Genomic DNA, 27,344 nt, shown 5'->3' with positions numbered 1-27,344 from the left:
TTTTTTTAACTTAATTACTGTGGTTGTAGCAAAAAGGAATCACATTTTTGTTTGGTTCCTTAATAATGAATTATGACAAATACCTGAATTTCATAATTCAAGTGTGATTTATAAAAAAAACATTTTTCACCTTTTTTTATTTTAAGCTTGGTAAAATGTATAAAAGTGTTAATTGTCAACAAATAACTCATATTGTTGCTATTTAAATTGAAACAAGCACTTCAGTTAGTCAGTTAATTCCTTTTAGCAGTTATTGTACACCTGTCTACCACAAATGTATATATTTTTTTATATGTTATATATTATATCTCTATATTTAAAAGGTTTTTTTTACTTGCAGGATTTTCTTTTGTACATATTTAATGGTCACTGTTGGAGGGAACCTGAGATCTTTTCATTGCCAACAACTGTTCTTCTCTGTGATCGTTGTGCATTTGACAAATAAATGCAACTTGTTGTTTTTTTGGATCTTACAGGCAAAACGTCTTGGGAGCCAATTCACTCTAACCAGTAAGAGGTCGCTCAGTCATCACACCATAGTTGATATGACAGATGATGAACGAAGCCTTGGGCATGATGAAATTATCAAGGATTGTAACGGGAGAATCATTCCCCGTCTGTTAATCCGAGCGCCCACCATGGTCGAGGTAAATCGGCCACCCTCCCGTCACAGTTAATCCCGTTAACTTGAAAATGTTGTTTAGATGTGCAACTGACAGAGATAACATCATATCTTACAGTCTGCTGCAGATTACGAACTCCGAGAGAAGTCGTTAGGCTCTGTGCACAGCAGGCTTCATCTGGAAGAACCAGGCCTGACAAAGAGGACTGGTAGTGCTCTGTCTGTGCTCACTGCAGCTGCTATAGAAGGTAGAGTGCCAATGAAGATAGAAACTTAACACTGACAATGCACCGCCAATTGTCAGACAGAATCACATGATATAGTAAATATTTGATCAAACTGTAAGTAGTTGACACAACTGCACCATTATGTCTATTTCCGAGTACTGTTTTTATGCTCAGTGGCAGGGTGTAAGCAGCTATAAATTTCCAGTTCCTCCAGGGAATGAAGAAATATCAAGGCTTAGTTGCCGCTTCTTAGATTACATGCTCTAATGTGTGCTTTAATTACTTAGATTATCAAGCAGTTGTTAGCATTATGCACACATTTTATCCAAGGCCAATACAGTAGCATTGTCTTGAGCTTGCCATAATCATATTGTGTGCTGGAGAAATCCCTGTCAACATATTATGTCGCGCCCCCATAGTGTTAAGCTTTGGCTATTTCAGCTCGACTATAACTTGGCACAGACATGCATTTTAATGTCACTCATCATTCCTCTCTGTTAGCTGTATCATACAAATCATTTTAAGATAAGCTTTGATCACATGAAGGTAGAATAAGTCATTTTTTTTTTCTTTGTCTAGAGTTGCAGGAGGCTCAGAGGCCGTGTCCGCCCTGCTGGTACAAGTTTGCAGACATATTCCTGAAGTGGGACTGCTGCCCGCAATGGGTGTTCTTTAAAAAGTGGATGCACTTTGTGGTGATGGACCCTTTTGTCGACTTGGGCATCACCATCTGCATTGTGCTCAACACCCTCTTCATGGCCATGGAGCACTACCCCATGACCCCAGAGTTTGAACACATGCTCTCAGTGGGGAATCTGGTGAATATTGCCCCATTACATTTCAATGTAATCGCAGAAATGTCTTGATTTGAAAAGAAATGTATGCCCCTATAGGTTTTCACTGGGATCTTCACAGCAGAGATGTTCTTCAAGCTGATGGCCATGGATCCCTACTACTACTTCCAAGTTGGCTGGAACATTTTTGACAGCATCATCGTCACTCTCAGTCTGGTGGAGTTGGGGCTGGCAAATGTCCAGGGCTTGTCTGTCCTCAGGTCCTTCCGTCTGGTAAGAAACTATAATATCTGCATCCATTTAAAAACAAAGAGAGAACAGCCTACATTATTATTCATTGTCTTTACTTGTGTCTGTCCTGTGTTGGAGATAGCTTCGTGTCTTCAAACTTGCAAAGTCCTGGCCCACGCTCAACATGCTGATCAAAATTATTGGTAACTCAGTAGGAGCTTTAGGAAACCTGACTTTGGTGCTGGCCATCATCGTCTTCATCTTCGCCGTGGTGGGTATGCAGCTCTTTGGCAAGAGCTACAAGGAATGCGTGTGCAAGATCTCCGTAGACTGCGAGCTGCCGCGCTGGCACATGAACGACTTCTTCCACTCGTTCCTCATCGTGTTCCGCATCCTGTGCGGGGAGTGGATCGAGACCATGTGGGACTGCATGGAGGTGGCAGGAGCTGGGATGTGTTTAGTTGTCTTCATGATGGTCATGGTCATCGGAAATCTAGTGGTGAGTGGAACAATTATTCAACCACTGCTGATCCATATCTTACATCTAAAGCATGGTGACATATAATTTTACACTGGGAATTCAGACTGAAAGTAGTCTCGCTTTGCCAGACCATCCTCCACAGCGCTGCGGAGGAGGGTCTTGCTTGTCCACACAGCATTCAGTGATGGGAGAAAAATGTGCTCTGGTGTAGTGGCATTTCTGTAAACCAATCAAAATCATCTTGGGCTGCACTAAGTGTCATACGGAGCCTCGGGAAGGAACTTGTTTTGGTGGAATGTGTGTTCATTCAGAAGTTGTTTTAGTCGTAGATTGGACAGATAGTCTAGCTAGCTGTCTGGATTTGGCCTACAGAGATCTGAGGAGTAGTTAATCATAGTCCTCATAAATCGACCGGAGTTTAAAATTCCAGCTCAAAGAAAGCAGAAGTTAACGGACATTTGGCCAAAAAGAGTGAAATACGGTGGAATTTTTGGGTTTGAATGGAGCAATCCCGGAAGTGGATATGGACTAGGACGTGTTGTTTCATGTACCAGAGCGATAAGGAAGTACAATCCAAAAAGGCCAGTTTGAATTGTATATATGTTTTTTTTTCCTGTTTCCCATTGATATCCACAAAGTGGTCGCTAGTCTGCCTGGGGTCCACACAAAAACAATAACAATAGAAACTATGTAAAATTTCTGTCAATAAAATAAATAAAGGCAAAACGAGCCAAATACTAGAAGGACCCTCAAAGAGTGCAGACCTCTGCCAATGCATGTCCTATCTCGCAATGTAAACGTTCAGACTTTAGGGTAGTTCACATGAATTTTCATGGTCAGAAACTATTTTTTACGATTAATCCGACACCATACAAATGTTACACAAATGCCAAATTTCACAAAGTTAACCAAAGTGAAAATTAATTTGTGCATCTGCCCTGACCCAGTCCAACGTGTAGAGGGGTTCTTTCTTAGCCCATGCTACACCCTTCCAACACGTTTCATGAAAATCAGGCCAGTAGTTCTTCCACAATCCTTAATCATTTAAAAACCTAATTCAGTCACATGGGACATTTTACTTTTGACACTCAAAAGTATATTTTTTCTGATATACTGATATACTTCTGTAAGCTTACTAAAGGATTTTGAAATTTGAATTCAGAACTTTGACTTGCAATTTAAAAAAAGAAACCGACAACCACTGAATCAAACGCTGGTATGTAACGTGCACTTCAAACTATTTGCTTTTCAGACGTGACTTTTTTTTCTGGATGATAACTATAAGCGTGACAAACAAACACACAATCCACACCTCACACAAAACCTCAGTTGACCTCTTTGGCAGAGGTAACACATATCCGAAAATAAGTGAAATGAAAGATGTGTTTTTACGTATTTAATTGGTCAACCCGCTATGTTGCTGGACGATGTCGCGCTGCGTTGAGGTGAAAGTTGAGCCAGGCTAAATGTTTTTTTAATGAAATGCCCCTGCGTTTTTTGGCTGGAGCCCTCTACGTTAGCACCCCCGCTGTACCAACACAGTTGTCTCTTTGAAATCAATCGGTCTGAACACGGCCTAAAGCTGATATATATATACATGTAAGGAAACATAGAAGACTGTATGATGTTACACAGCTCAATTTCAATGAGATAAAAATAGTTTTTTCTCCGTTTATGATCAGGGTAAATAGATCATTATTCTTATTTTGTGGCTGTGTTGTCAATGTCTTTTTAGTTTGCGCTTATATCAGCTAATCTCAAGGAGATGATCATTCCTGAGCTCACAGATGCTGCCACTCAACTACACATGCAACCACCATGACTGCGAAGCTGTCAAGCTGACAAACTATGATGAAAAATCTAACAATCTTACAGTTATCTTAATATAATGCCAGGAGATTTTCTGGCTTGCATGTCTCAGCAGTCTATTGTTAACCCCTCAGCTGAGAGATTCCTAGGGCAGACACAGATGATGGGGGGGGGGGGGGGGGGGGGGGGGGGGGGAGGCACTGCAGTATCTGAGGTATTGTAGTACGAGTAATACACACATAGACACACAGGAGAGAATAAAATACATAGATTTGAATGTTTTTTGAGCTCAGAAGTGGCTTGTGTTACACTGTAAACACAGATGTCCACATATTCTAATATAAAGAATATCTCCATGTCATATGATAATGATTTTCAATATATTAACCTTTTCACACAGTGTCTGGGTGAATTTGCGTTTGTGATGCTTAGTGAAGAATCCTGAATGTCCGGAGCATGGAAATACTGTCCCTGACATTCTATCTTCGCCTCACAAAACAAGGACGTAGGACAGATAATACAGATGATCACACTCAGACATAATTTCAGCATCGTATTTAATGACTAGAGCCGAAGCCGTTTCCTGTTAGGTTATTCATAGAAATGGAAAAGAAGTGGCTCGTGGTCAAGCTGACAAAGGTATTGCAATGGCCATACTGTGCCAAAAGGATCATGACATTGTTGTGATGCACACTACTTCCACTGACATAGAGGCATAATATACTTACACACTTGGGGGGGGGGTATTTAAATCAAGTGATTTGAATCACCAAACAGTGGTTTTGACCTTGAGTATGTGCTAAGATCTGGCTCAAGAAAGTATGCTGCCACTGAGGGAACAAACACAGCTGCGACAGCTGAGAAAGCAGAGCTCAGGTGGCATGGAGACTGGGTGTTAAGGAAAAGTAATGTGATAGCAGATTGAAGCGTAATTGATGAAGAGGTGATGATATTGGGCCATCAGTGCCACAGCAGTTGGAATGAATTTAACTGGCTTATGTTTAGGGATGTGTCGTGGTCATTTTCTGCTCATTATCTTTCCTCTTTATGATCAAAAAGGCTCCTGATTGGGGCGCCCGGGTAGCTCACCGGGTTGAGCGTGAACCCCATGTACAGAGGATCAGTCCTCGCTGCAGCGGCCTTCAGTTTGATTTTGACCTGTGGTTCTTTGCTGCATGTCATTTCCCGCTCTCTCCCCCTTTCCTGTCTTCAGCTGTCATGCCTAATAAAGGCCTAAAATGCCCTCAAACTAATCTTTTTAAAAAGCTCCTGAATTTCCTGAAATTGGAGCATTTGGCATTCGAGTTGTTGCGTGAAAAGAAAGAAAAACACTTCTTTTTAAATATTATTTTATATATCTTATATATAGGCTCATATGCTCATTATTAAGAACATGTGGAATTCTTTGTCTAGAAATATTATAGTGCAGCCTGTTACACCTGTTTGCTTTCTTACAGAGAGTTTGATGAGAAGATGGATACCGTTGTTAAATCTGAAGCCACAGCCAGCAGACGGTTAGCTTAGCATAATAACTGGAAGCAGGGGAAACGTAATGTCTGGAAAAAGGTGAACAGCTAGCCTGTCCATATCCAAACTACTGACTCCCTGGCAACCTTACGGTGTGTAAAAGACGCTCAATGGTGTTTTTTGCCTCCAATGTTGCCTTCCAGGCAGCTAACCCGAAATACAACCATTGCCGTGCTGCCTGGAAGGAGATGTTGGGGTCAAAAAACACCAAACACCGTAAAAGACTCACTGCACCCGGCCAAGAAATCCTGCAAATAACCCCACATAAAACCACAACATATCATTTTTAATACACAGAGTTAACAAACTAGATGTTAGATGTTATTAGAGGTGCTGTTAGGCAGATCATTTTAAAACTTTGGCCGGAGCCAGGCTAGCTGTTCACCTTTTTCCATACATTAGGCTTCAGATTTAACGGTTAGACATGAGAGTTTTATTGGCTCTTCTATTCTACCTCTCTGCAAGAAAGCGAATATTTCCCAAAATGTCAAAACTACAGTATTTCTGTTTAAAAACCGAGCTTCTCACATCAGCATGTTACTAGAGCTGCGCTGTAGGAAACGGAATTGAGAACAACTGGGAAATCACCTAACCATCATGTCTGCTTCCACTCTACTGTTGGGCTTGTGTTTTGTGCAGCTCATCCTTTCCCCTCAGCCGTCTTTACTGATTCACAGCTCCCATACTGACATGAGGGAGATGAGCCTGCCGTGTAACCATGATCTCCCGCTAAACCTGGGAAAGAGGAACCGAGAAATTGACTAACAGGCTTAGACACTAAAGATAGCTCCGTCTGCAACAGGAGGCAGACAACATAATATTCATTGAAGTGCCATCACAGGACCAATTTGATATGTGATGTGTATTTGAGCCGGACTTTTAGTCAGCATTCTTTCACACAGCGATAATTAAATCAATAATTATTTAACTTGCAGACGCAGTGGGGATTCACTCGCTCTTAATTCAGATAGAAAAATATAATGATTTAATTCTCATCCAGTAATCACAGATATAAACTGATTCTTGATATTTCATACACTGTAGCTGCATACTAAATACCGACTGTGTGCATCTGTTGCAATGCAAAGTTAGGAAAATGTTTTAATTCTACTATGCTTGAAAAATCTGTTTTAGACTTCAGCGTATGTATTTATCGTTGCCTTTGTGTTTCTTTCGTCAGGTGTTGAACCTCTTCCTGGCCTTGCTGCTCAGCTCGTTCAGCGGAGACAACCTCTCCACGGGGGACGACGACGGAGAGATGAACAATCTCCAGATTGCCATTAGCAGGATCACACGAGGCATCGACTGGTTCAAAGCGTTCATCGTTCAAACTGTCCTGCAGATTCTGGGCAGAAAGCCCAAAGAGCCCGAGGAGGGTCTGACGGACAACGAGGACCCTAAAACAGAGGCAATTGAAATGAACCACTTGGACACCAGTCAGAATTTCAGAACGGCAGATGGGATACCTAATTGTTTGGTTGAAGGCCGGCCTCCTGGATTTATTGTGGATGGAGAGCTCAGTCTCAATGTGCCAATCGCTCAGGGAGAGTCCGACTTTGAAAACCTGGGTGAGGATGATGATGATGATGATGATGATGATGATGAAATCGATGCTGATTGTGCTGATGAATCAGAGATTTCAGATGAGATAAATAACCAGCATTACTCGGTAAGTACAGCATCAGCATCTATGTTTTAAAGATGTAACACTTTTACTTCATTGTCAATCTCAGAAACTGTTTAAACAATAATAATCCAGTGTTCTGAACACGTGGCCGGGTTGGCTCAGTGGTGGAGCAGCAGGCGCACATTTACTGAGAGGTTTCTAAACTGTGACGATTCCCTGCATCTCCTCCCTCTCTATCTCTCTCTCTCTCCACTGTCTCACCTAGCTGTCCTGTCAAATTAAAAAAAAAGGTGGAAAAGCCCAAAAAATAAAAAAGGCTGTCCTCTCTGACAGGTATTATGCTTTGCCACTCAACAATATTCAATTCAATTCAATTCAATTCAATTTCATTTATAGTATCAATTCATAACAAGAGTTATCTCAAGACACTTTACAGATAGACCACACTCCAGAATTTACAAGGACCCAACAGTTCTAATAGTTTCCTCCAGAGCAAGCAACAGTGCGACAGTGGCGAGGAAAAACTTCCTTTTAGGCAGAAACCTCGGTCAGACCCAGGCTCTTGGTAGGCGGTGTCTGACGGGCCAATATGAGTACCTCTCCTCTTTTAATGACACTGGACACATTGACAGCCTGCTATACAATACATGCAAATTGAAAGCCAAACTGATCGTGACAGTTATGAACACATCGCCCCAAAATGATCCATTCTGTATCTGACACACTTCATAAAGCATGCTACTTATAAAGTAGCGTATACGATAAACTGTGGCATTTGATAAATCACCCCCTTGCATGGTCCTCATGATTAGCCATGTGAGATACTCTTACAGAGCCATATCCATATCAAAAGTAACACGTTTTTATCTCTGTTTTGGATATTTAAAAATAAATCTAATTTGTATTTGTCCTGAAAATGAATATGTGGTACACCATGGTGCACCTACAGGTGTTGACATTATGTGACTGACTGGACAGACTGTGCTTGATTGACATTCCCCTTACACTCTGGTTAGGCAGTATTACATTACATTTCTGTTTGAATGTAACGGCACTCGGCTCCTAAATAGAACTGAACTCAAGTTTTTCTGATGAGGTGTAATACATGATATATAGCTTAAATTGATCAGAAACCGTTTATGAAACAGTGTACAAAAACGATGCTCCAACTTGTAGTCTGGTAGTGTCAAAATGTGCTAAATATAGTGATAAAACGCTCTAGAATGAGCACATTTGTTCACTGTGGCTTCAATAGAAGTGAATGAAAAACAAATCTTTGTATAACAGAAATGTAATGTAACAAGTCACTTTTTAGCTTTGTTGCATTCGCAAATATCTCTGTGTGGATGAACAGAGCCTTGATCGCACTACTCAACAGCCCTGCACAGCCACATATGAGTTTTCACTCACTCCGGCTGATTAGAGCTTACGTAGAGCTTTCAAAAGAAATAGTGAAGGTGTAAGTAGTTGGGCCTTAAGAGGTGAAAGAAAGTTATCAGAGAATGAGAAAGATATCCCTAAAGCAGCTTCCGTAGACGCCCACACAGTCCAGATAGATTTCCAATCATAATTGAGAACCCCTCTGTAGGTAACTGCAGAGACTAGAAAATTAACCCTCACCCAAATATAAACTATAAATGAGTTAACCAAATGTTAAATTATTTTTTTTTTGGAAAAAGAAACTTGTCTCACTATATATGAATGCTTACTGAAGTTTATTCTCTATTCCTCTGCTATTTTAGGAAAACTTAGAAGATGAAAGTAGCTTGCTGGGAAAAGGCAAAGTGAGTAAATCTGTAAGCTGACATGAACAAAACAAAATTGCACATAGGGTTCTGCTCAAAACAGAACACTCAATATTGTCTATTTTGCATAGTGGTAACTGAGCTTCAATTGTAATTCTTGACTAGCTGATGGGTGCTTTGAATGATGGGGATTCTTCAGTGTGTAGCACAGTGGACTATCAACCACCTGAGCCTGAACCAGAAGAAGTGGAAGAAGAAGAGCCAGACCCAGTGGAGCCAGAGGCCTGCTTCACTGACAGTATGAACAACCACGATAAAATCCAATCATTTAACCACAAACTCTAAAATGATCTAAAACCTTTGATTTTCCTCTCCCCTCAGACTGTGTGAAGCGCTGGCCGTGTCTGACTGTGGACATCACCCAAGGTAAAGGCAAGAAATGGTGGAACCTCCGTAGGACTTGCTTCACTATTGTGGAGCATGACTGGTTTGAAACCTTCATAGTCTTTATGATCCTCCTCAGCAGCGGAGCTCTGGTGAGTGCTGTCATCAGTGCAACACATTTAGAAATGTTGACTGTTTTGTGATAGTGTTAAGATACTGTATTACTGTTACACTGTGTATTTAAGTAGCGCCTATCTTTCTTTGGCAGGCTTTTGAAGACATATACATAGAAAGGCGCCGAACCATCAAAATTATTCTGGAGTTTGCTGACAAAGTTTTCACCTACATCTTTATCATCGAGATGCTCCTTAAATGGGTCGCTTACGGCTTCAAGACCTACTTCACCAACGCTTGGTGTTGGTTAGACTTTTTCATTGTAGATGTAAGTTTTGCCATCTTACTTTAAAGCTGACCTGTATATGTGTAACTTTCAACAGAGCATGCGTACAAACATGTTTTATGTCAGATAGAGTCCGTGGTAACACTTGAATAGGAAATGTCTTGATTCTGCCACAGATTTCCCTGATTAGTTTAGCTGCCAACTGGATGGGATATGCTGAGCTTGGACCAATCAAATCCCTCAGGACTCTCAGGGCACTAAGGCCTCTTCGAGCGCTATCAAGATTTGAAGGGATGAGGGTGCGTTTTCGGCTGTGTGACCACGTTTGAGCGATGTGCAAGGCTAACATTGATGTAGATGATGCAAAAGCGGTTTTGTTTAATGCATTATCATACTACTTTGACTGGCTTTCCTCTACATTGTGTGTTGAGTGCATGCTTACCCCACGGCTGCTGTACCCGAGCTGAATGAGGTAAGACTGACAACAGGTAGGATTTGATGGCAAGCTTGTTGCTCACTCTTACGAACAAACTAAACTATTTCATATCAGCATGTTCTTAATTCAGGACACAAAAAACGGGTCCATAGCACAGAGGTGTATACGTCAACACTTACAAACATTTGGCTTGCGCTGCTCCATCGTGGCATTTTAAGCAGCAGCCTCATGCCATCATTGCATGCCAGATTGAGTTTCTGCATACTACTATTTTTATAGCGCCTCCAGAAGTAGCCAGTATACATTGGGGAGCAAAACGCTTTAAAAAGTTTGGTCTTCACAGACAGTGAACACACACGTGAATTTGTGATTCAGCATACTGCGGTATGCTTGTGCATACATCATACAGTACTGTCAGTGAATGTCCTTCATCATCAGACAGGTCATCAGTTATATAGTGCCCTAAGTATTTGACCTCATCACACACTTAAAGGGCAGCACCAGACAAAGAGAAAGAAGGACATGAGAATGTATTGTCCTCCCTGCTTTGAACAAACATCATATAACTGTTCTTATAATTGTACTTAATGTCCAAATTTGAGCCATATTGGGGGCAGACCCTTAGTAACTGTTGAAGGCGAGCACTATATGGACTAAGAATCACCAGATCATATGCATACATTAGGTGGTTGATAATGGTGTTCCTAACCACACAGCCTGTTCCACAGTTTTTTTGCAGCTTTGATAGATATAAAAACGAAAGGGAGATAAAATTCTTTCCGACCTACCTCAATTGCTTACATTAAATGGTGCAGACCTAGTTACCTCATTTCACATACATTGACTGATGAGCATACCAAAAAGCCAAGATTCTCACTAGATATTTGGGAACCCCCTCTGTTGTGTAATTTGTAGAACAGCTTCTCATGATTTACATGATCAAAGGCTTTAGAGGCATCAATACATAAATAAATAAAAACTGGAATTATGCCTGTTATATAGATCTAGGACCTCCTTTAAGCAAAAATACACATATCCGTGCCATGTTTAGGTTTGAAGCCAAACTGGCTGTCAGAGGTCAGGACAAACTGTTCCAGCCTATTCAGTATAATCCTCTCAAAGACCTTGGATAAAATAGTGGCAGGGCTATAGGCCGGTAATTATCCAAGCTGTTAATTTTGTATATTTTTCTAAATATTTCTATACATTTGTATATAATCCCTGAATTCTACTAAAGTCCTCTCCTTTGGGCAGGTGGTGGTGAATGCTCTCGTTGGAGCGATTCCTTCCATCTTCAACGTGCTGCTGGTGTGTCTGATTTTCTGGCTCATCTTCAGCATCATGGGAGTTAACCTGTTTGCCGGGAAGTTCTACCGCTGCATCAACACCACCACAGAGGAGCTGTTCCCCATTACGGAGGTCAACAACCGGAGCGACTGCATGGCTGTCAAAGAGGCCACGAAAGAAGCCCGCTGGGTCAACGTCAAAGTCAACTATGACAATGTGGGACTAGGCTATCTGTCACTGCTTCAAGTGGTGAGGAGTGCTGTTTCCTTTATAGTATACTTTAACAAAAAAATGGTTGAAATACTTGGTCAATGACAGATTTTTGCTCTGTGTTTTCAGTCAACTTTTAAAGGCTGGATGGACATCATGTATGCTGCCGTCGACTCAAGAGAGGTAATAATTTCCAATAGTACATTTAGCATTAAATATGTTGTATCCTTTTGTTTTATAGCCCGTTGTATCAGTACTTAATACACAGGAAACAAATTATGTTAAAAAAGCCTGTGTACAGACCATTCTTTTAGTCTATTATTCTATGTCCCTGTATACTTTTGGGGAATTGCAAAATAATGTGATCATATTTAGAAAAACAGTTGAGTTGAGTTGGCAACTTATGTGAATGAGCTTTGAAAAGTGTGGTCTTCACAGACAATGAACACATAGTGAATTTGCGATTCAGCATACTAACTTGTGTCTCCCAAAAAGTTTAAAAATAACCTAATAAAAAAATTTGGCTTAGATGCCGTGTATATTATGTAGCATTTTATTGGGCATGGATAGAAATCAAATAAAAAGTAAAAATAAATGCAAGTCTTGATATAAAATACTCTCCTTCCCCTTTCGTACACCCCCTGCTCTTTAAGATAATTGAATATATATGTAATATCTATGTGACAGATGGTGATGGTGAAGTGAGTCCAGTCTTTGGATCAACGAGTACCCTGTCTCAATATCATATTCCAGTATAACCTTTTATCCTCTCTGTTCCCCACTCGGTCTCACACCCATCTTTCTTACTAATGCTTAACATGTTTTGTTCCTTTTTAGGTAGAGGAGCAACCCTCTTATGAGATCAACCTCTACATGTACATTTACTTTGTCATCTTCATCATCTTTGGCTCTTTCTTCACACTCAACCTCTTCATTGGTGTCATTATTGACAATTTCAACCAACAAAAGAAGAAGATAAGTATCTGAGCCAATACAAAAGCAATGGATAGTTTTTCTTTAAGTTTAACATCTATACTTGTTGTCACCTAATTAAACTACCCATAATAACGATGTTTGTATTATGTTGTGTCTGCACTTTGGAGATAAAGACATCTTCATGACTGAGGAACAAAAAAAGTACTATGAAGCCATGAAGAAACTTGGCTCAAAGAAGCCACAGAAGCCGATTCCACGTCCAACGGTATGTCATTCATTTCAAACTTAAAAACTATTGTTTGACTATTTGTTTTATGTTAAAAAGCATAAATGAGGTTGCCCTAAGTAATGACACATCAGCTCGGCATGCATGGTATGTTGACGTCAATAGTGACCACTGTGTTGACCCTTACTGCACACTGCTGGTGTGAACAGGCCAAATGACCCTACTGGAATTGTGTTTCTGTTCCTCGTCGTCCCTTTGACCTGCAGAACTTAATCCAGGGATTGGTGTTTGACTTCATCAGTCAGCAGTTCTTTGACATCTTCATCATGGTGCTCATCTGCCTCAACATGGTGACCATGATGGTGGAGACGGACGACCAGAGCGCAGAGAAGGAAGATTTCCTCTTTAAAGTAAACGTGGCTTTCATTGTCGTCTTCACCGGAGAGTGTGTGTTGAAGCTCTTTGCCCTGCGACAATACTACTTCACCAACGGATGGAACGTTTTTGATTTTGTTGTGGTCATCTTGTCCATAGCTGGTGGGTGAATTACATTACTTGGAAACTACAAATTGTTACTGTGTTCAAACCGACAATAGGTGTTTATATATATATTGTCTCCTTTTATTTCAGGTACAATGCTGTCAGACATAATCGAGAAGTACTTTGTGTCACCCACTCTGTTTAGAGTGATCAGACTGGCCAGAATAGGCAGGATTCTGAGACTTATCAAAGGAGCAAAGGGCATTCGGACGCTTCTCTTCGCTTTAATGATGTCCCTTCCTGCCCTGTTCAATATTGGTCTCCTGCTCTTCCTCGTTATGTTCATCTTCTCCATTTTTGGCATGTCAAACTTTGCCTATGTCAAGAAGCAGGCTGGAATTGATGATGTATTTAACTTTGAGACGTTTGGGGGCAGCATTATCTGCTTGTTTGAGATCACAACATCAGCCGGCTGGGATGGACTTTTACTTCCAATGCTGAACAATGAGTTTCCAGACTGTGATCCAGACTTTGAGAACCCAGGCACAGACGTAAAGGGTAACTGTGGCAATCCGATCATGAGCATGACATTCTTCTGCAGCTACATCATCGTCACATTTTTAGTGGTGGTCAACATGTATATCGCCATCATCCTGGAGAACTTCAATGTGGCGCAGGAGGAGAGCGGTGATGCACTCTGCGAGGACGACTTTGAGATGTTCAATGAGACTTGGGAGAAGTTTGACTTAGATGGATCTCAGTTCATTGAGTATTCCCGGCTCTCAGATTTCTGTGACACCTTGCAGCCGCCGCTGAGGGTTGCCAAGCCCAATCGGCTTCGCCTGATTGAAATGGATCTGCCCCTGGTCATTGGGGACAGGATCCACTGCCTGGATGTCTTGATGGCCGTCACACAGATGGTCTTGGGAGACACGGTGGAGATGGCGGCAATGCGGCTGAGCATCGAGGCCAAGTTCATCCTGAGCAACCCCACCTCAGACTCCTTTGCACCAATTACGACAACGGTGCGCCACAAAGAAGAGCAGATGGCCGTTGTAGTCATTCAGAGGGCTTACCGCAACCACTTGCTGAAACGCTGCGTACGCCACGCAGCTTTTATGCACCGCTGTAAGAGGGTGGGTAGAAAGGACGAAGGTGAAGACCCACCAGAGAAAGAGGGTATGCTCGCACGAAGAATGGGAGTGCTCTATGGGAGCAACGTGGACCTTGCAGAGGAGATGGAGCAGGCTGATTTAGAAACTCTAGCAAGCCGACAGCCTCCTGATCCCGAGACATTGTCACTTTACACAGAGGCCCAGTGCGGTCCAGAACCCCCTGAGCCAAATATCATTGTTGTACCTGTAGAAATTACTAATGAGGTTTTATTACATTCTGCCCCCAACCCACACCTCTTTATCCTACATGCAAATCTGAGAGAGACGATGGTATAACAAACAGCAGAAGACAATTAATCATGTCGCCCCCCCCCCCTGTTTTTTGCGTTTAGTGTTGACATTTTATTTTCCACATTAGCTGTTACACAGTGTTAAAGAATGTTTAAACTGCATTTTTGATCATTTAAATTAACAAACAATTCCTGTTTTTTGAATACAATATTTAAGAGCCTTTTTGGATTGAAGGTGAAACTGGAGCACATGATTTTCTCTGATAATAAAGACATCGGGAAATATAAACCACAATCAACGCTAAATAGGAAGGAACTCAAAATCAACAAGTTTATACATTAAATGTGTAAAGGATTTAATTGGGCTGCAAAAAAACAATAATATGCTAAAATATACAATTACCAGTTGTACGTGTTTCTTCACATGGTCGATACCTCTCTTCTGTGGCTGTGATGCTTTTTCATCAAGATATTGGTGATGAATTGTTAATTTTCATTGTCATTTCCAAATTAAAGCAATAGTGCATAGTTTCTGCCGCCCCCATGAGGAATTTTAAGTAATGACAACAAAACTGTTGCCTGTCGCTGGTAGTCTTATAGACTTTGATAGACTTTGTAGCAACTTATTTGGCAATGGCTTGGTTGTAATAGACGTTAATTAATACCAAAAAGTTACGCACTAAAGCATTAAGGGCACAATTACAGATACGTTTTCTCAGAATTTAAATGTACACTGACTTTGAGAGAACTGCATTACTTAATGTCAGCTGGAAAAAAAATATTGTTAGTATTTGTTGTTGCAAGATTAAACATCACAGTGGACCAGAATCTTTCATATGATAGCTTTCTAATAAAAAATCAATCTTGAAATTGCAAGATTGATTGTATTTCTGAAATCCTTTTTTATAAATAGTCATTTTAATGCACACTTTTGTTGAAGCCTTAATTAACTTTTATTGAAGCCTTAATTAATGCCATTAATGCTTTTGGAATGGCTATTACCAGAAAACCAAAACATGTGCCCCAGTTTCTAAGTAAAGAGTAACTTGAACAGCACGTGGTAAATCCTGAACGATCCTTATTAGGTTTTTGTGTTTATGTTATACACAGTGTGTATACATTCAAAAGCAACAACATATCCATCTTCTTCCTCTGATATGACAAGAATGCAGCGCTATTGTCCAACTCTTCAGAGCAATATAAAGTAGTACACTACTTCATCATGAGAGAGACACACTGAAATTCATGATTTTTGAAAAAATATAAACCGAGCAAAACCTTTTTTCTGCTTACTTTAAGTATGTGGAGTCTCATTAATGAGAAGGCTCTACATGCTCTTATTTTATTAAGACACTAAATGATTTTCTTTGGGTTGTCTTGATCAGATTTATCCCAGTCTACCAGTGAAACCCTGATCCCTGTTATTCTTTATTAGTTAAGGATAACATAGGCCAGCTAATGCAGTCAACATCTGAAGGCCCAGTTTATATTGCACTATTTATATCCCTTCCATGCCGGTCAAGTTTAAGCAGTTGCCTGTGTAAGACCGACAGACCTTCTTGTTTTCTAAGATGATTTTATCACTGATGTATGCATGTCTTATGTTGTCTTTTTTTTTTTTTTTTAGATTATTTTTTGGCGCATTTTTCCCTTTTATTAGTGTCAGTGGGGAGACAGGAAAGGTGGGAGAGAGAGGGGGGATGACACCCAGCAAAGGGCCGCAGGTCGGACTCCAACCCGCGCCGCTGCAAAGGACTCAGCCTACGTGGGGCGCACGCTCTTACTGGGTGAGCTAGAAGTTCCCCCATTTTGTCTATTTTTTCAGTCCCCTCAGACAACTCTCAAAACTCCAAATCAGTCACTTGTTTTCCATGTCAGCATTTAGATTCAAACGCTGTGACTGTAAACTTAAGATGCTAGTGTTTACATTAACAGAAGTGTTAAGCTCCCTGTTCATTTCAACCACATTTGTCTACTTTAACAACAATAATTCTAGCAATACCGTGATAGAAGTCCTCGCTGTAGACTTTAACAGAGGTTTGACCTCAGGTTGCATCAGGTTTGTCTTTTGACTTGATCTCAAATTGATCGGGAATTTTAATTTAGTTAAACACACGACTCTGAAGCTCTGAAGTCCAATAAAATAAAAAAATGTGTGGATAATCACACCCATTAATACATTTACAAAACAATCTTCATGCGCAGTAGTCATCTCAAGTCAGTCCTCGTGTAGAAAGGTTGCTTCACTTGCTGTTGTGTAAGTCTTAACTGAATTTAAAATGTCTTACTCTGAATATACAACATATGCACTTTTACAGTTTTCTTCTTTTTTTACAATAGACTATAGAAGGTTGTCTCTTCTCTTGTTTAGGTGTTCAGCACTGTTTTAACATCAAACCTGGGTTAAAAAAAAAAAAAAAAAAGAAGAAATCCTGAATGTTTCTTCTGGGGTCTCTGTCTTATCCTGAGCATGGCAGTTGTTCTGTAAGGTGACCCGCAGCAAACCTTTTTATTTTTTTAGATTGACGCACTGTGGCATCATTGAACTAAATCGTCTCCTGTGATGGGACAGTCAAATTCACAAGACAGTGTCCTCCTTTTGTTTACATTTCTAATAGAGGGAGAGCTTTACTGGTACACCCACAGTCAGTGTTGCCTGTGTATATACATTTTTTCTTTCTTCTTGTATATTTATATCATTTTGTTATTGTAAAAATTGTAACTATATTGTGAGAATAAAACTCTTCTAGGTAAAAGTAGGCTGTGTGTTTATGTTGTCACTATAGCTGTGAAACTACACTGGGGCCCTGGGGCCCTCTGGTGGTTTGTAGGGCCACACACTGCTGACTGATAAATTCTTAATTCTGTCTCGGTTTATTTCTAAACTTTGGAGTATGAAAACAACCAAGAGTGTCTTATTCGCCTAATTGTACAGTGTATTTTTGTGTGAAATCCTGTTATTTGTAGAGGACTATAACTATCAACTTTGCATAAGCTGCATACATTTTCTTTCTTCTTATCTCCAGTATTGAAATCTTAAACCGAACATTTCAGCACTATTTAGTAGATTGCTTGCCCAGTCGTTTTTTGGTGCGTTAGTGTCAGCAGACAAAATAAGCACTTCCTCTTACAAGAAATTATGAGGTGAGGTGTCTGATTTATTTGTATATTTGTGTGGTTGCATGCTGTGCCTTGCCCGGTGCTGACTGAAGTTGCATAAGAGGAATGTGTTGGTTTGTGGGCTGCCAGGCAGAGTTGTGCTGCTTTTTTCACTTATATTTTCCTCAGGATACTTTGATATCCAACAGCACAAAAAATAGCACTTCAACTAACAGTTATTTTAATAACAGATTAATCTGCTGATTATGCTCACAATATTTTGTCTATAAAACATCAGAAAAGAGTGATGAACAATTCCCAAGGACAATTCCAAAGTGATTTCTTCAAATGACTGTTGGACAAATGTTCGTCCAACAGTCCAAAACCCAACTAATACATTTTATTTACTATAATGGGACAAGGACAAGCAGTAAATCCTCCCGTTTGAGAAGCTACCGCTGGGACCAAATATTTGGCATTTTATTTTGAAAATTGACTGAAATGATTAATCAAGTATCATAATAGCTGCTTAATTTTCTGTCGATTCACTCATGGATTAATCGACTTATCGTTGCAGCTCCACAAGTAATACTTACCTATGACTTCTGTATTTGATTTAAATCACTTTTGGGGAGCCACCATTGCTTAAATAAGATAAATTACTCAGAATGAAAAAGTGACAGTGACTCACTCTCATTAAAGTCATTCCTGGGGGGTGGGGGGGTCCAGAATTTCCTGTCAGGGTTACATGGTTGTTGGAGGCAGCAGTTTATCTGCTGCTCGCGGATATCTGACCAAGCGTCACACAGAAACAAACTAAGTGGCTTCTGTAAGACGCATATTTGCTTAGGGAATTAGGGAAATGTGATCAGCTTGGCTGACCTGAAAACTTCACTCTTGACTGCGTGTGGAGGTTGCATAACAAGACAAGAGTCTTCAGCTATGCCTTCAGCTCTGCGGGCCTTTACTTACTATGAAGAAGGATGCAGTGTAGTACACACAATGACAATGTTAAAATGCTGATGTTTTGCAGGTACAATCTGGCAAGAGACCTTCCATCCTTGTTCCTATTCATTCATATTCATATCCAGAGCAATAATATAAACAAACCTATACAAATTCGTCTTGCTTTTGTGTGTAGACCTGCACAATGTAACCGCAATATCATAAATACTATTCCTTTTGCAAGTGCACATTGACTGAGCCATTGTTGGGGTAATAGATATTATGATGGCATTATTTTCTCTTTTCACATCGTTCTATAAGACACATTTCAGGAGAGACATAAAGTTTCTTTTAGGGTTGCCCCCTCTCAGTAGTAGTAGTGGACTAAGGACCCTTTAGTTCTTTTGCTTTTTAAGCTTTTTCATGCTCAATGACTTATTTTGAAGAAACTATAAGCAAATCTCGTGGTAAAAACAAGATTTAAAGTGGAGAAAGTAAAGTGTTTACAGCTCTGGTGATTAGATCAACTAATCGATTAGTCGACAAAATCAAGAAGGTGTTAGTCGGCATTCAAGGACAGCCACATACTGTTGTCTCTTCACTATTCGACTTACAATATTTTTTGATTAGGTAGCTCCTGATTTAACACTTTTTTTCATTTCAGCAACATTCTTAGTAAGGGCGGCTGGTTTTTCCAACATTTCATAACTTTGCCTGCTTTTCTTAAATGATAAGTATGACTCCAAATAAAAGGGTTGTGGTATTGATACTGAAACTTAGGCGTTGTATTGGCAGGAGAATAGGTGTAATTTACAGGGAGGATGGGGAGGTTACAACCCCCCTAATGATCAGAACTGGCCAGTGCAACCCACTCCAAAAACCTATTAAAATTTTCTTTACATAAAAAAAGATATATGCACCACAAATTGATGCAGACATTTACACCAGAATGTACAAAATGAAGTGTTTGATGTTCAAAATTTCAATGTTGCTCAAAAGTGGAGATCTTAAACCCTAACCCCAAAGTTGAACTCAAAGTTACGCCCTTGGGCAGGAGTAATGAAAAATATTTCACATGAATGTTTGTTGTAATCCTAAAAACTATCTCATAAGGCCTCCAAATGTCTTTCAAACCCTGTAATGTTCAGGTTACCATGTTATGTCATCATCACTAAAAATGGGATGTAAATGAAACTGGTTTTTAATGTTAAAAGTATGGGTTGTTCAGAGTTATTTTGGGTTCCACGTAACCATGCTCTTCCCCTTATTTGCCTGTGTGGTGGTGACAGACAGCACACCCACAGATACTTCACCGTGTTCACAACGTTTTCATGCCTGCAGAGACATATAGACTTTTTTGTGTGGACGTCAACATTCGAAATCCATTTTTCTTTTGCATGTCATCATGGGCTGGTTGCTGGCTGGATGCTGTGGGCTTGCTTTGCTCAATATCTCAGGTAGGTGTAAATTTATGCAATATGATCAATTTGATAAGTGACTGAAAAATGAAAATGATGCAAACAACAATTACAGTCTTGGTGCTAAATATTAACATCAGTAAAACTCTGAGTGTTGTTACAGCATTATAATTAGCATACAGATTTTGTTATCCTTTAAGAAGTCATTTAATTGTACATTTTTATGACTGTTTAACCATTACTACAATGCCTTCAAGTGTTTTGCATGTTATTTTTGACTCCAGAGTACCTTACTTCCTGACCATCTGGGGGAGGGAAAGAGGAAGTTGTCTTCTGAGACAAAGACTGGTTATTTTAATAATATTTAGAGAAAGATTACGGAGATGACAGATAAGAAGAAACAGATCAAAAACATATATGAACTACCCATTCCCAACATGGATAATTTACTTGAACAACAAAATCCCTACTACTTTGATGTGTACGTTAATGCAGCTTTAGTAATAATTAACCAATGCATTAACTCTATTGTCCTCTACATTGCCTTAATAACCTAAAATGTATAAACAACTTTCCTTTTTACTGCCTGACGGTGAGAAACACATGACTACTGATCCTGAAAATGATTGGTTGGTTAATCCACGGCTGCAACTATTGATTATTTTGATTGTGAGTAATCTTGCAAATGTTTTTTTTTTTAGGTAAATGGATTCATTGTTTATTGAACAATCAAAACAACAAAACAGAGAAAGGAGTAAATCTTTACATTTGAGATGCTGTATTACTGTATGCTAACTTTTAGTATATTAGTTTGATAAACGACGTTAATGATTATCCAAATAGTTTTTGGATTCATTTTCCATAAATCGACTTATTAATGCATTGTTTGGGCATTAGTTTAGACCATAAATCACTGGCCCGTGATAACTCAATGTTGTCTCACCCTCAAATGACAGCCTGCTGTTCAGGGATGACACAACTAGAAAATAATTGATGTGTTTATGTCATTTCTTACATGCCACAGATTTTTTGGTTCTCAAACAGTCGAAGTTGCTGCTTTTCTGTGTTGTATGTTGGTTTTTTAAAACTTTTTTGGGGAAAAACTAAGCTATGTATAGCCATCGCCTTAGGGTCCAGGAACTTATCACAGACTTTTTCTGTTGCATTTTTTTTTGGGGGGGGGGGAATTGTATTGACAAAATTATTAATCAATTAAATACAAAAATAAAAATAGTTGTCAGTTGCAACTCTAAATTGTAAGCAACTGTAAGTCTCTGCATACTTATTTTTAGATACCTAGGCTAAAGTAAGCCCAAAACATAAAGACATCACTATGAACATGTATGAGTTTTTTATTCAAGCATGTAACCCTCAGCATATCATTTAAAACCATCCAATATTTGTATGACTCTATCATCATTTATGCCATCTGTAAACTCTTGAAATAGTAATTTTCCATCCTCTCCACATTTACTAAGTTGTATTCCTTGAGGCATTCAGTGTACAAGCTATAGCCAAGTTATCTGCAAAAGTGTTTTCAGTGACTGCTGCTCTAACTGTCCCTCAACCTTCTTTTTCTCTACTCAGTGGCCCTAAACCCCGCCATGAGGATTACCCAGAGGCCCCGGTTCTATGGTGTGAAGCCCAGACGCAATGTGGGCATTCACTGTCTGTCCTCCAAGAAAGTCCCACATGCCAGAGTGCAGTGGTACAAGGCCGATAAGTACGACTCTCGTAAAAAGGAAATAAAGGCAGGAGAAAGGTTTGTCTTTCACAGCAGCAATCTGACCCAAAACGTTCTTCTCTTCATCCATCGTTTACAAATCGATGACGCTGGAGTGTACTTCTGCAAGTTAAACGACACATGGGGAGCTGGGACTGCAGTTCAAGTTGCCAGTAAGTGAACAACACACCAGTTGAGAGTTCACTTCTTAAAACACCAGCGCTAACACGTATCTTTCCCCTCACAGAACCCCTTGACCTTTCCCAGGCACTGTACAGGAGCAAGATGAAGGATGCTCTCATCGTCCTCCAGGGCCTGGTGTTGGTTGTGTTCATCGCTTCTTTACTGCTACGCAAACAACACCTGGTGAGCAACAATGTTGCTGTAATGTATGGATGTGATATGATAGCTATCAGTGTTGCATGGGCTGGCTCAGGTCAAACCCTTTTGTAAAACATGAACAAATACAATACAAAGAAGGAATGCCATAACTGTCATAACAGAGAAAAAACATAAATTAACTACTTTCAATGTAGATATTCAGTGGGCTAAATTACTGGATCGATGCATAGACTTGTGTACTCGTGGATACAAGCATGTCGGAGGCCTTTCTGATACGAGTATCGGTATCAGAACAACTCTACAGAGATAGCTGGACATAACATTATTCATATGGAGTGTCTTATTTCAAACAATGTTACTCTTGTGAAGCCCTTTGTGACCTCTTGTTATGTACAATGGGTTTTCAATAACTGGGGCTAACTATTTCATTTTCTGTTTTTAATTTCTTCTGTATTCTTTTCAGCAGTTGGAAAAGAGGGACATCATATATGAGGAGCCTGAAACTGATCACATCTATGAGGTTTGTGGGAATGCTTTCATTTGACCTATTCATCAGAGATCAGTGGTGTAAAAGTACTCTCAGATCCCTTAGATAAAGTACTAATACCACAATGTGAAAATACTTCACTACAAGTTAGTTACTTAAGTAAACCTACTGTATGTAACAGCAACATGTTCTTAAAGTATCAAAAGTAAAAGTACTCATTGTGCAGTCAAATGTTCAGTGTATTTCAGTATTTAAGTTTCTGGATAAATATTACTGCATTAATGTGTATGTCACATTTTTACTGTAGATGTTTAAAGGTGTGCTAATTTTAACAACTTTATATACTGTTAGTTTAATCTACAGCGATGCATAATATTCTATAAAATAATCGTATATGTTTGTTGCGTCGCTACCTTATGAGAACCACGTATCCTTCAAAAACAGCCCTGTTTTCAGCTTTGTGGATGCATTTTCCAGCTGATGCAAAAGGCTTTTTAAAGACTTTATTTAACTTATGAGGAGAATGTTCTCAACACATCCTTCTTTTTTTCACAAAAAAACCCCAACAAATTTGGAGATATGTGGTTTTCGCTGGACAGGAAGGAGATTACAAATTTTAATCTGTAAAGTAACTGAAGCTGTCAGACAAATAGTGGAGCAAAAGATACAATATTTCCCTATATGTAGTGAAGTTGTAAAAGTAAACTACAAGCACCTTTACTTAAAAGAATTAAGTAAAAATTAAATAATTGTACTCAGTTACATCTACCACTCTCAAAGACAAGGTTATTTCTTTTTGTCATAAGTGGTCAGCGACTGGTTGTTTTTGTGAATACACGTCACGGTGAACAACACACATCACAGCTGTGTGTTTTTTAGATAAAAAAAATACATGTGCAACAAACAGCAGGACACACACCGTCTCCTCGCACCGCTGAGCTCATGGCTGCAATCGTGTCTTGTTCTTTCAATACTGCCCTCAGAATAATGGAACAACATTAAAAGTATCATTTGTGGGTAGAAAAAAAAATAGATTGTATTGCTGTTTATTGCTTCTTGTAAAAATCACAGATGAAGGGTTTTCATCTAACACCTTTTCATGCAATTTGGCGTTCATTGTGCTTTACAATAAAGTACACGGAACAACAAAACAAGAGGAAGCTGACAACCTCAATTCTACCACATATACAGTCAAAACATTTGTTTCAAGTATCAACAATAAAATACAGTTGTAGAAGCTTTAGGGTGAAAGCCAGTTAAAGAAAAATGTCAGCTTTTGACACACATTTAAAAACCCCTTTTTTTGGAGACGGCGGGGGGCGATGCAGTCAACCTTTCTGGTATGAAATGCATTAACAAGCTTCTCTGTTCTGATGTCTGACGTGTTCATTAAATGTCAGATTTACTGGAAAGTTAGAGCCAAATAAACATGGATTTAATGTGCTGAGATAGGATAACTATTCATTGTTAGCACAGATCCTTCTTAAACTCTGTCAAGGTTATAACAGTCAGAACAAACAGGGATGCTGTCACAAATAATACATGAGATATTTTAATGTCAGCTACTCTTGTGACATTTAGCAGCTGCATGTCTTTATCTTATCTTTAGTCATGTTTGAATCACCGACTATGCAAATTAAAACTCTATAAAGGCCCAGGGACTACGGTACTTTAGTCATCCTCAAAGCCTCATGGGACTCCCACATATACTTTTTTTTAAAGATAATATTTTGGGCTTTTCCACCTTTAATGGACAGGACTGCTAGGTGAGAAAGGGGAGAGAGGGAAGACATGCAGGAAATCGTCACATGCCGAACTCAAACCCTGGACCCAAACCTCTATGTATATATACACCTGCTCTACCAGCTGAGACAACATAGCCACACACATACATACATGTTCACTGACCTAAAACTTATTTCCATCTTTTAGGGTTTGGCGATTGAGACGTGTGGAGGAGATCTGTACGAGGATCTCTGTGTGTACGCCCAGCCTGAAGGAGCTGAGGCCCCATGGGAGTGAGAAAGCCTCACAAGAACTTGCAACTTCTTGATTATAAAAGTACAGATTGTACGGTGTTAAGAGGCCGTAGTGGAGGTTAGATTAAGATTTCCTTTAGTACAATGATTGTTTGTAAATGTGCAACACAGGATTCTAAAAGGCTTTCTCTATGTGCTGTTGATTTTATGCTTTTAGTAACACTGGAGTGAATAATCAGCTGGGATTTGAAGTCCACTGAAATGTAAATGAACAATTCTACAATTCAGACTCGACAGCTGACATTTCAGCATTTCTGGTGCTTCTTTGATAAAAAGTGTTATGTATTATGTTATATGGACTTCTCTTACGGGAGAGTGTGATATATCTAAATGTTTGTGCATCAGAGCCTGAACAAGGCCCTTTTCATGTCTGTCGTTTGATTTTATTACAAATCTGTTTTCCTTTTGTTAATGTAACAAGAAGAAAAGCAATAAACAAGATTTTATTTGCTGGAGAAAGTCTTCTTTTTATTGGCTTTTACAGGTATAAAAACTTTTTTTAAAATGAAGTTGATCAACAACATATTTATAAAAAATACTGGTTGTGTAACAAGTCAGTATATAAATAAGCAATAAATACATAAATACATAAATTAATGAATCTGACAGAAAACAGGTTTTAGTCATTTAAGCAAATAATAAATAATAATAAATAACATGTTGATTGGCATAGACAAATACATGATCAATACATGCAGACATCTCAATAATAAATAATGCTGCATGTGAGCAATAATTTAACCCATTGTTAACGTGACAGATTTTGTTGGGCACCAGAGATAAAACCAGCTGTTCTACTCGGATCAGATGGGTTTTCATTTCCTCCCTGACCAGCTCCCAGGCTTCAGCACTGGGGCCCTGCAGACAGAAATATATATCAGCATATAAAACTAATAGATACTGTAGACAGATAGATAGATAGATAGATAGATAGATGATAGATGATGATAGATAGATAGATAGATAGATAGATAGATGATAGATAGATAGATAGATAGATAGATGATAGATAGATAGATATAGTAGTTTGAAGAAATGCTGTTGCTGAAAAAGGAAATTTTGGTGGGAAAATAAAGTAAATCTAATCTAATCTATAGATAGATGATAGATAGATAGATGATAGATAGATGATAGATGGATAGATGGATAGATAATGGATAGATAGATGGATAGATAGATAGATAGATAATGATAATAGATGGATAGATAGATAGTAGATGGTGATAGATGATAGATAATGATAGATAGATAGATAGATGAGATAGATGATGGTAGATAGATAGATGATAGATAGTAGATAGATAGATGGATAGATAGATGGATAGATAGATAGAAGAAGAAGATAGATAGATGATAGTAGATAGATAGTAGATAGATAGATAGTATACTTACCATTCGCTCCAGGACATGGTGTGAGAGCTCTTGAAAACATGTGCAGCTCTTGTTCTTCTTCTTGTCGTGGCCCTGAATCTAAAGAATAACAGGAAAACAGTTATTTTAGAAAGTTGCATCCCATTCCCTTCGGCTTTTTTACGACATTAACCCTGGCACATAGACCAGGACTTCAATGTTACAGAAATCCAATTAAAGGTACACTCACACGGAGTGGAGGCCGTCGGCCTGCTGGTTACAGCAATGAGAAAGTGCTCCACTGTGGTCTCCTCCCATGATGCAGAGCGGTGGTCCTCCTCAACCAGGAAACCATCTCCTCCAGAATCTGAATCTGTGAACTCAGTTTGTCCTCAGCCTGGAAGAAGACCATTCAAAGGTTACAATAGGAAATATTCAATCTAACAATAATCAAGTCACGTCTTTGTCTTTTGAATTTATCAAATAAACCTTGAAGCTGACTACTGATGCTTTGGACGCCTGGGTGTACAGATGGTTAGGAATCCTTCATCCTCATGCTGTTGTGGAATTATAGCCTGCATCACACACACACACACCAACCATGAAGTAAACAAACAATAGAGTAAACTCCTTCAATGACTTTAAAGAACATAATAAAGAAGTCCACTTACCATCGTATCTATTAGAGCCAAAGCCTTTGTACTGTGCTGTCTGAATTTAGATCCATCCATCTGCAGCTCAGCGAGGAGCCTGCCCCGGACAGACTGACAGACGGCACACGAACAAATCGATCAGCATTTTAGAATAAGGTTCCAGTTCTCTTAGTATGGAGCAAATACTGATTTCTCTCTTCAAGCAGTTGTTTGTGTGGAGCAGAGCTACCTGCAGCGCCACATTTATACGGCAGGGACACCTATTTCACTTTCCTAACACACACACTGAGGTGAGCTGCTTTCACTCGGGGAAACCTCTCCATATCTACATGTATTACTTCACCTGTGGAAATAACACTGAGGTGAGGTTTTCACACTGGCATGTGTTTAATGACACACATTTCGGATTGGAATGAGCATGCTGATGAAATAAATCTCCCGCGATAAAAGCATAAACAAAT

The 27,344-nt window shown here is 39.4% G+C and overlaps 2 protein-coding genes and 1 pseudogene across 5 annotated transcripts in view; 2 read left to right on the top strand and 1 right to left on the bottom strand.

The window, feature by feature from the left end:
- scn4aa (sodium channel, voltage-gated, type IV, alpha, a) overlaps positions 1–15,145 on the top strand; it is a 26,803-nt gene extending 11,658 nt beyond the window's left edge. For 2 of the 3 annotated variants that reach the window (XM_032501725.1, XM_032501727.1), the window contains 17 exons: positions 477–647; positions 741–870; positions 1,429–1,667; positions 1,743–1,916; positions 2,017–2,373; positions 6,872–7,360; positions 9,061–9,102; positions 9,229–9,361; positions 9,445–9,599; positions 9,716–9,889; positions 10,024–10,146; positions 11,538–11,819; positions 11,910–11,963; positions 12,618–12,755; positions 12,877–12,981; positions 13,209–13,479; positions 13,573–15,145. In XM_032501725.1, the coding sequence (XP_032357616.1) occupies positions 477–647; positions 741–870; positions 1,429–1,667; positions 1,743–1,916; positions 2,017–2,373; positions 6,872–7,360; positions 9,061–9,102; positions 9,229–9,361; positions 9,445–9,599; positions 9,716–9,889; positions 10,024–10,146; positions 11,538–11,819; positions 11,910–11,963; positions 12,618–12,755; positions 12,877–12,981; positions 13,209–13,479; positions 13,573–14,873 (4,338 nt within the window). In that variant the 3' untranslated portion in view covers positions 14,874–15,145. The remainder of the gene's footprint in view (positions 1–476; positions 648–740; positions 871–1,428; positions 1,668–1,742; positions 1,917–2,016; positions 2,374–6,871; positions 7,361–9,060; positions 9,103–9,228; positions 9,362–9,444; positions 9,600–9,715; positions 9,890–10,023; positions 10,147–11,537; positions 11,820–11,909; positions 11,964–12,617; positions 12,756–12,876; positions 12,982–13,208; positions 13,480–13,572) is intronic. The other variant, XM_032501726.1, reaches the window with a different exon arrangement.
- Positions 15,146–20,128: 4,983 nt separating this feature from the next.
- On the top strand, positions 20,129–25,335 carry cd79b (CD79b molecule, immunoglobulin-associated beta). 2 transcript variants are annotated; one of them, XM_032501770.1, is made up of 5 exons: positions 20,129–20,328; positions 21,877–22,185; positions 22,260–22,378; positions 22,821–22,874; positions 24,774–25,335. In XM_032501770.1, exons 1-5 carry the CDS (start codon positions 20,277–20,279, stop codon positions 24,861–24,863), a joined length of 624 nt encoding a protein of 207 aa, XP_032357661.1. In that variant the 5' UTR covers positions 20,129–20,276; the 3' UTR covers positions 24,864–25,335. The 2 variants fall into 2 exon arrangements, with proteins under 2 accessions (XP_032357661.1, XP_032357660.1); XM_032501769.1 differs by having other exon boundaries at positions 22,818–22,874.
- Positions 25,336–25,473: 138 nt separating this feature from the next.
- Positions 25,474–26,961, bottom strand: LOC116671602 (interferon a3-like; annotated as a pseudogene).
- Between the last annotated feature and the right edge of the window lie 383 nt (positions 26,962–27,344).

This window comes from Etheostoma spectabile, chromosome 21, assembly GCF_008692095.1.
Source record: "Etheostoma spectabile isolate EspeVRDwgs_2016 chromosome 21, UIUC_Espe_1.0, whole genome shotgun sequence".
NCBI lineage: Eukaryota > Metazoa > Chordata > Actinopteri > Perciformes > Percidae > Etheostoma > Etheostoma spectabile.
Note: the sequence above shows the minus strand (reverse complement) of the source record. Positions and strands in the feature narration are given on the sequence as shown.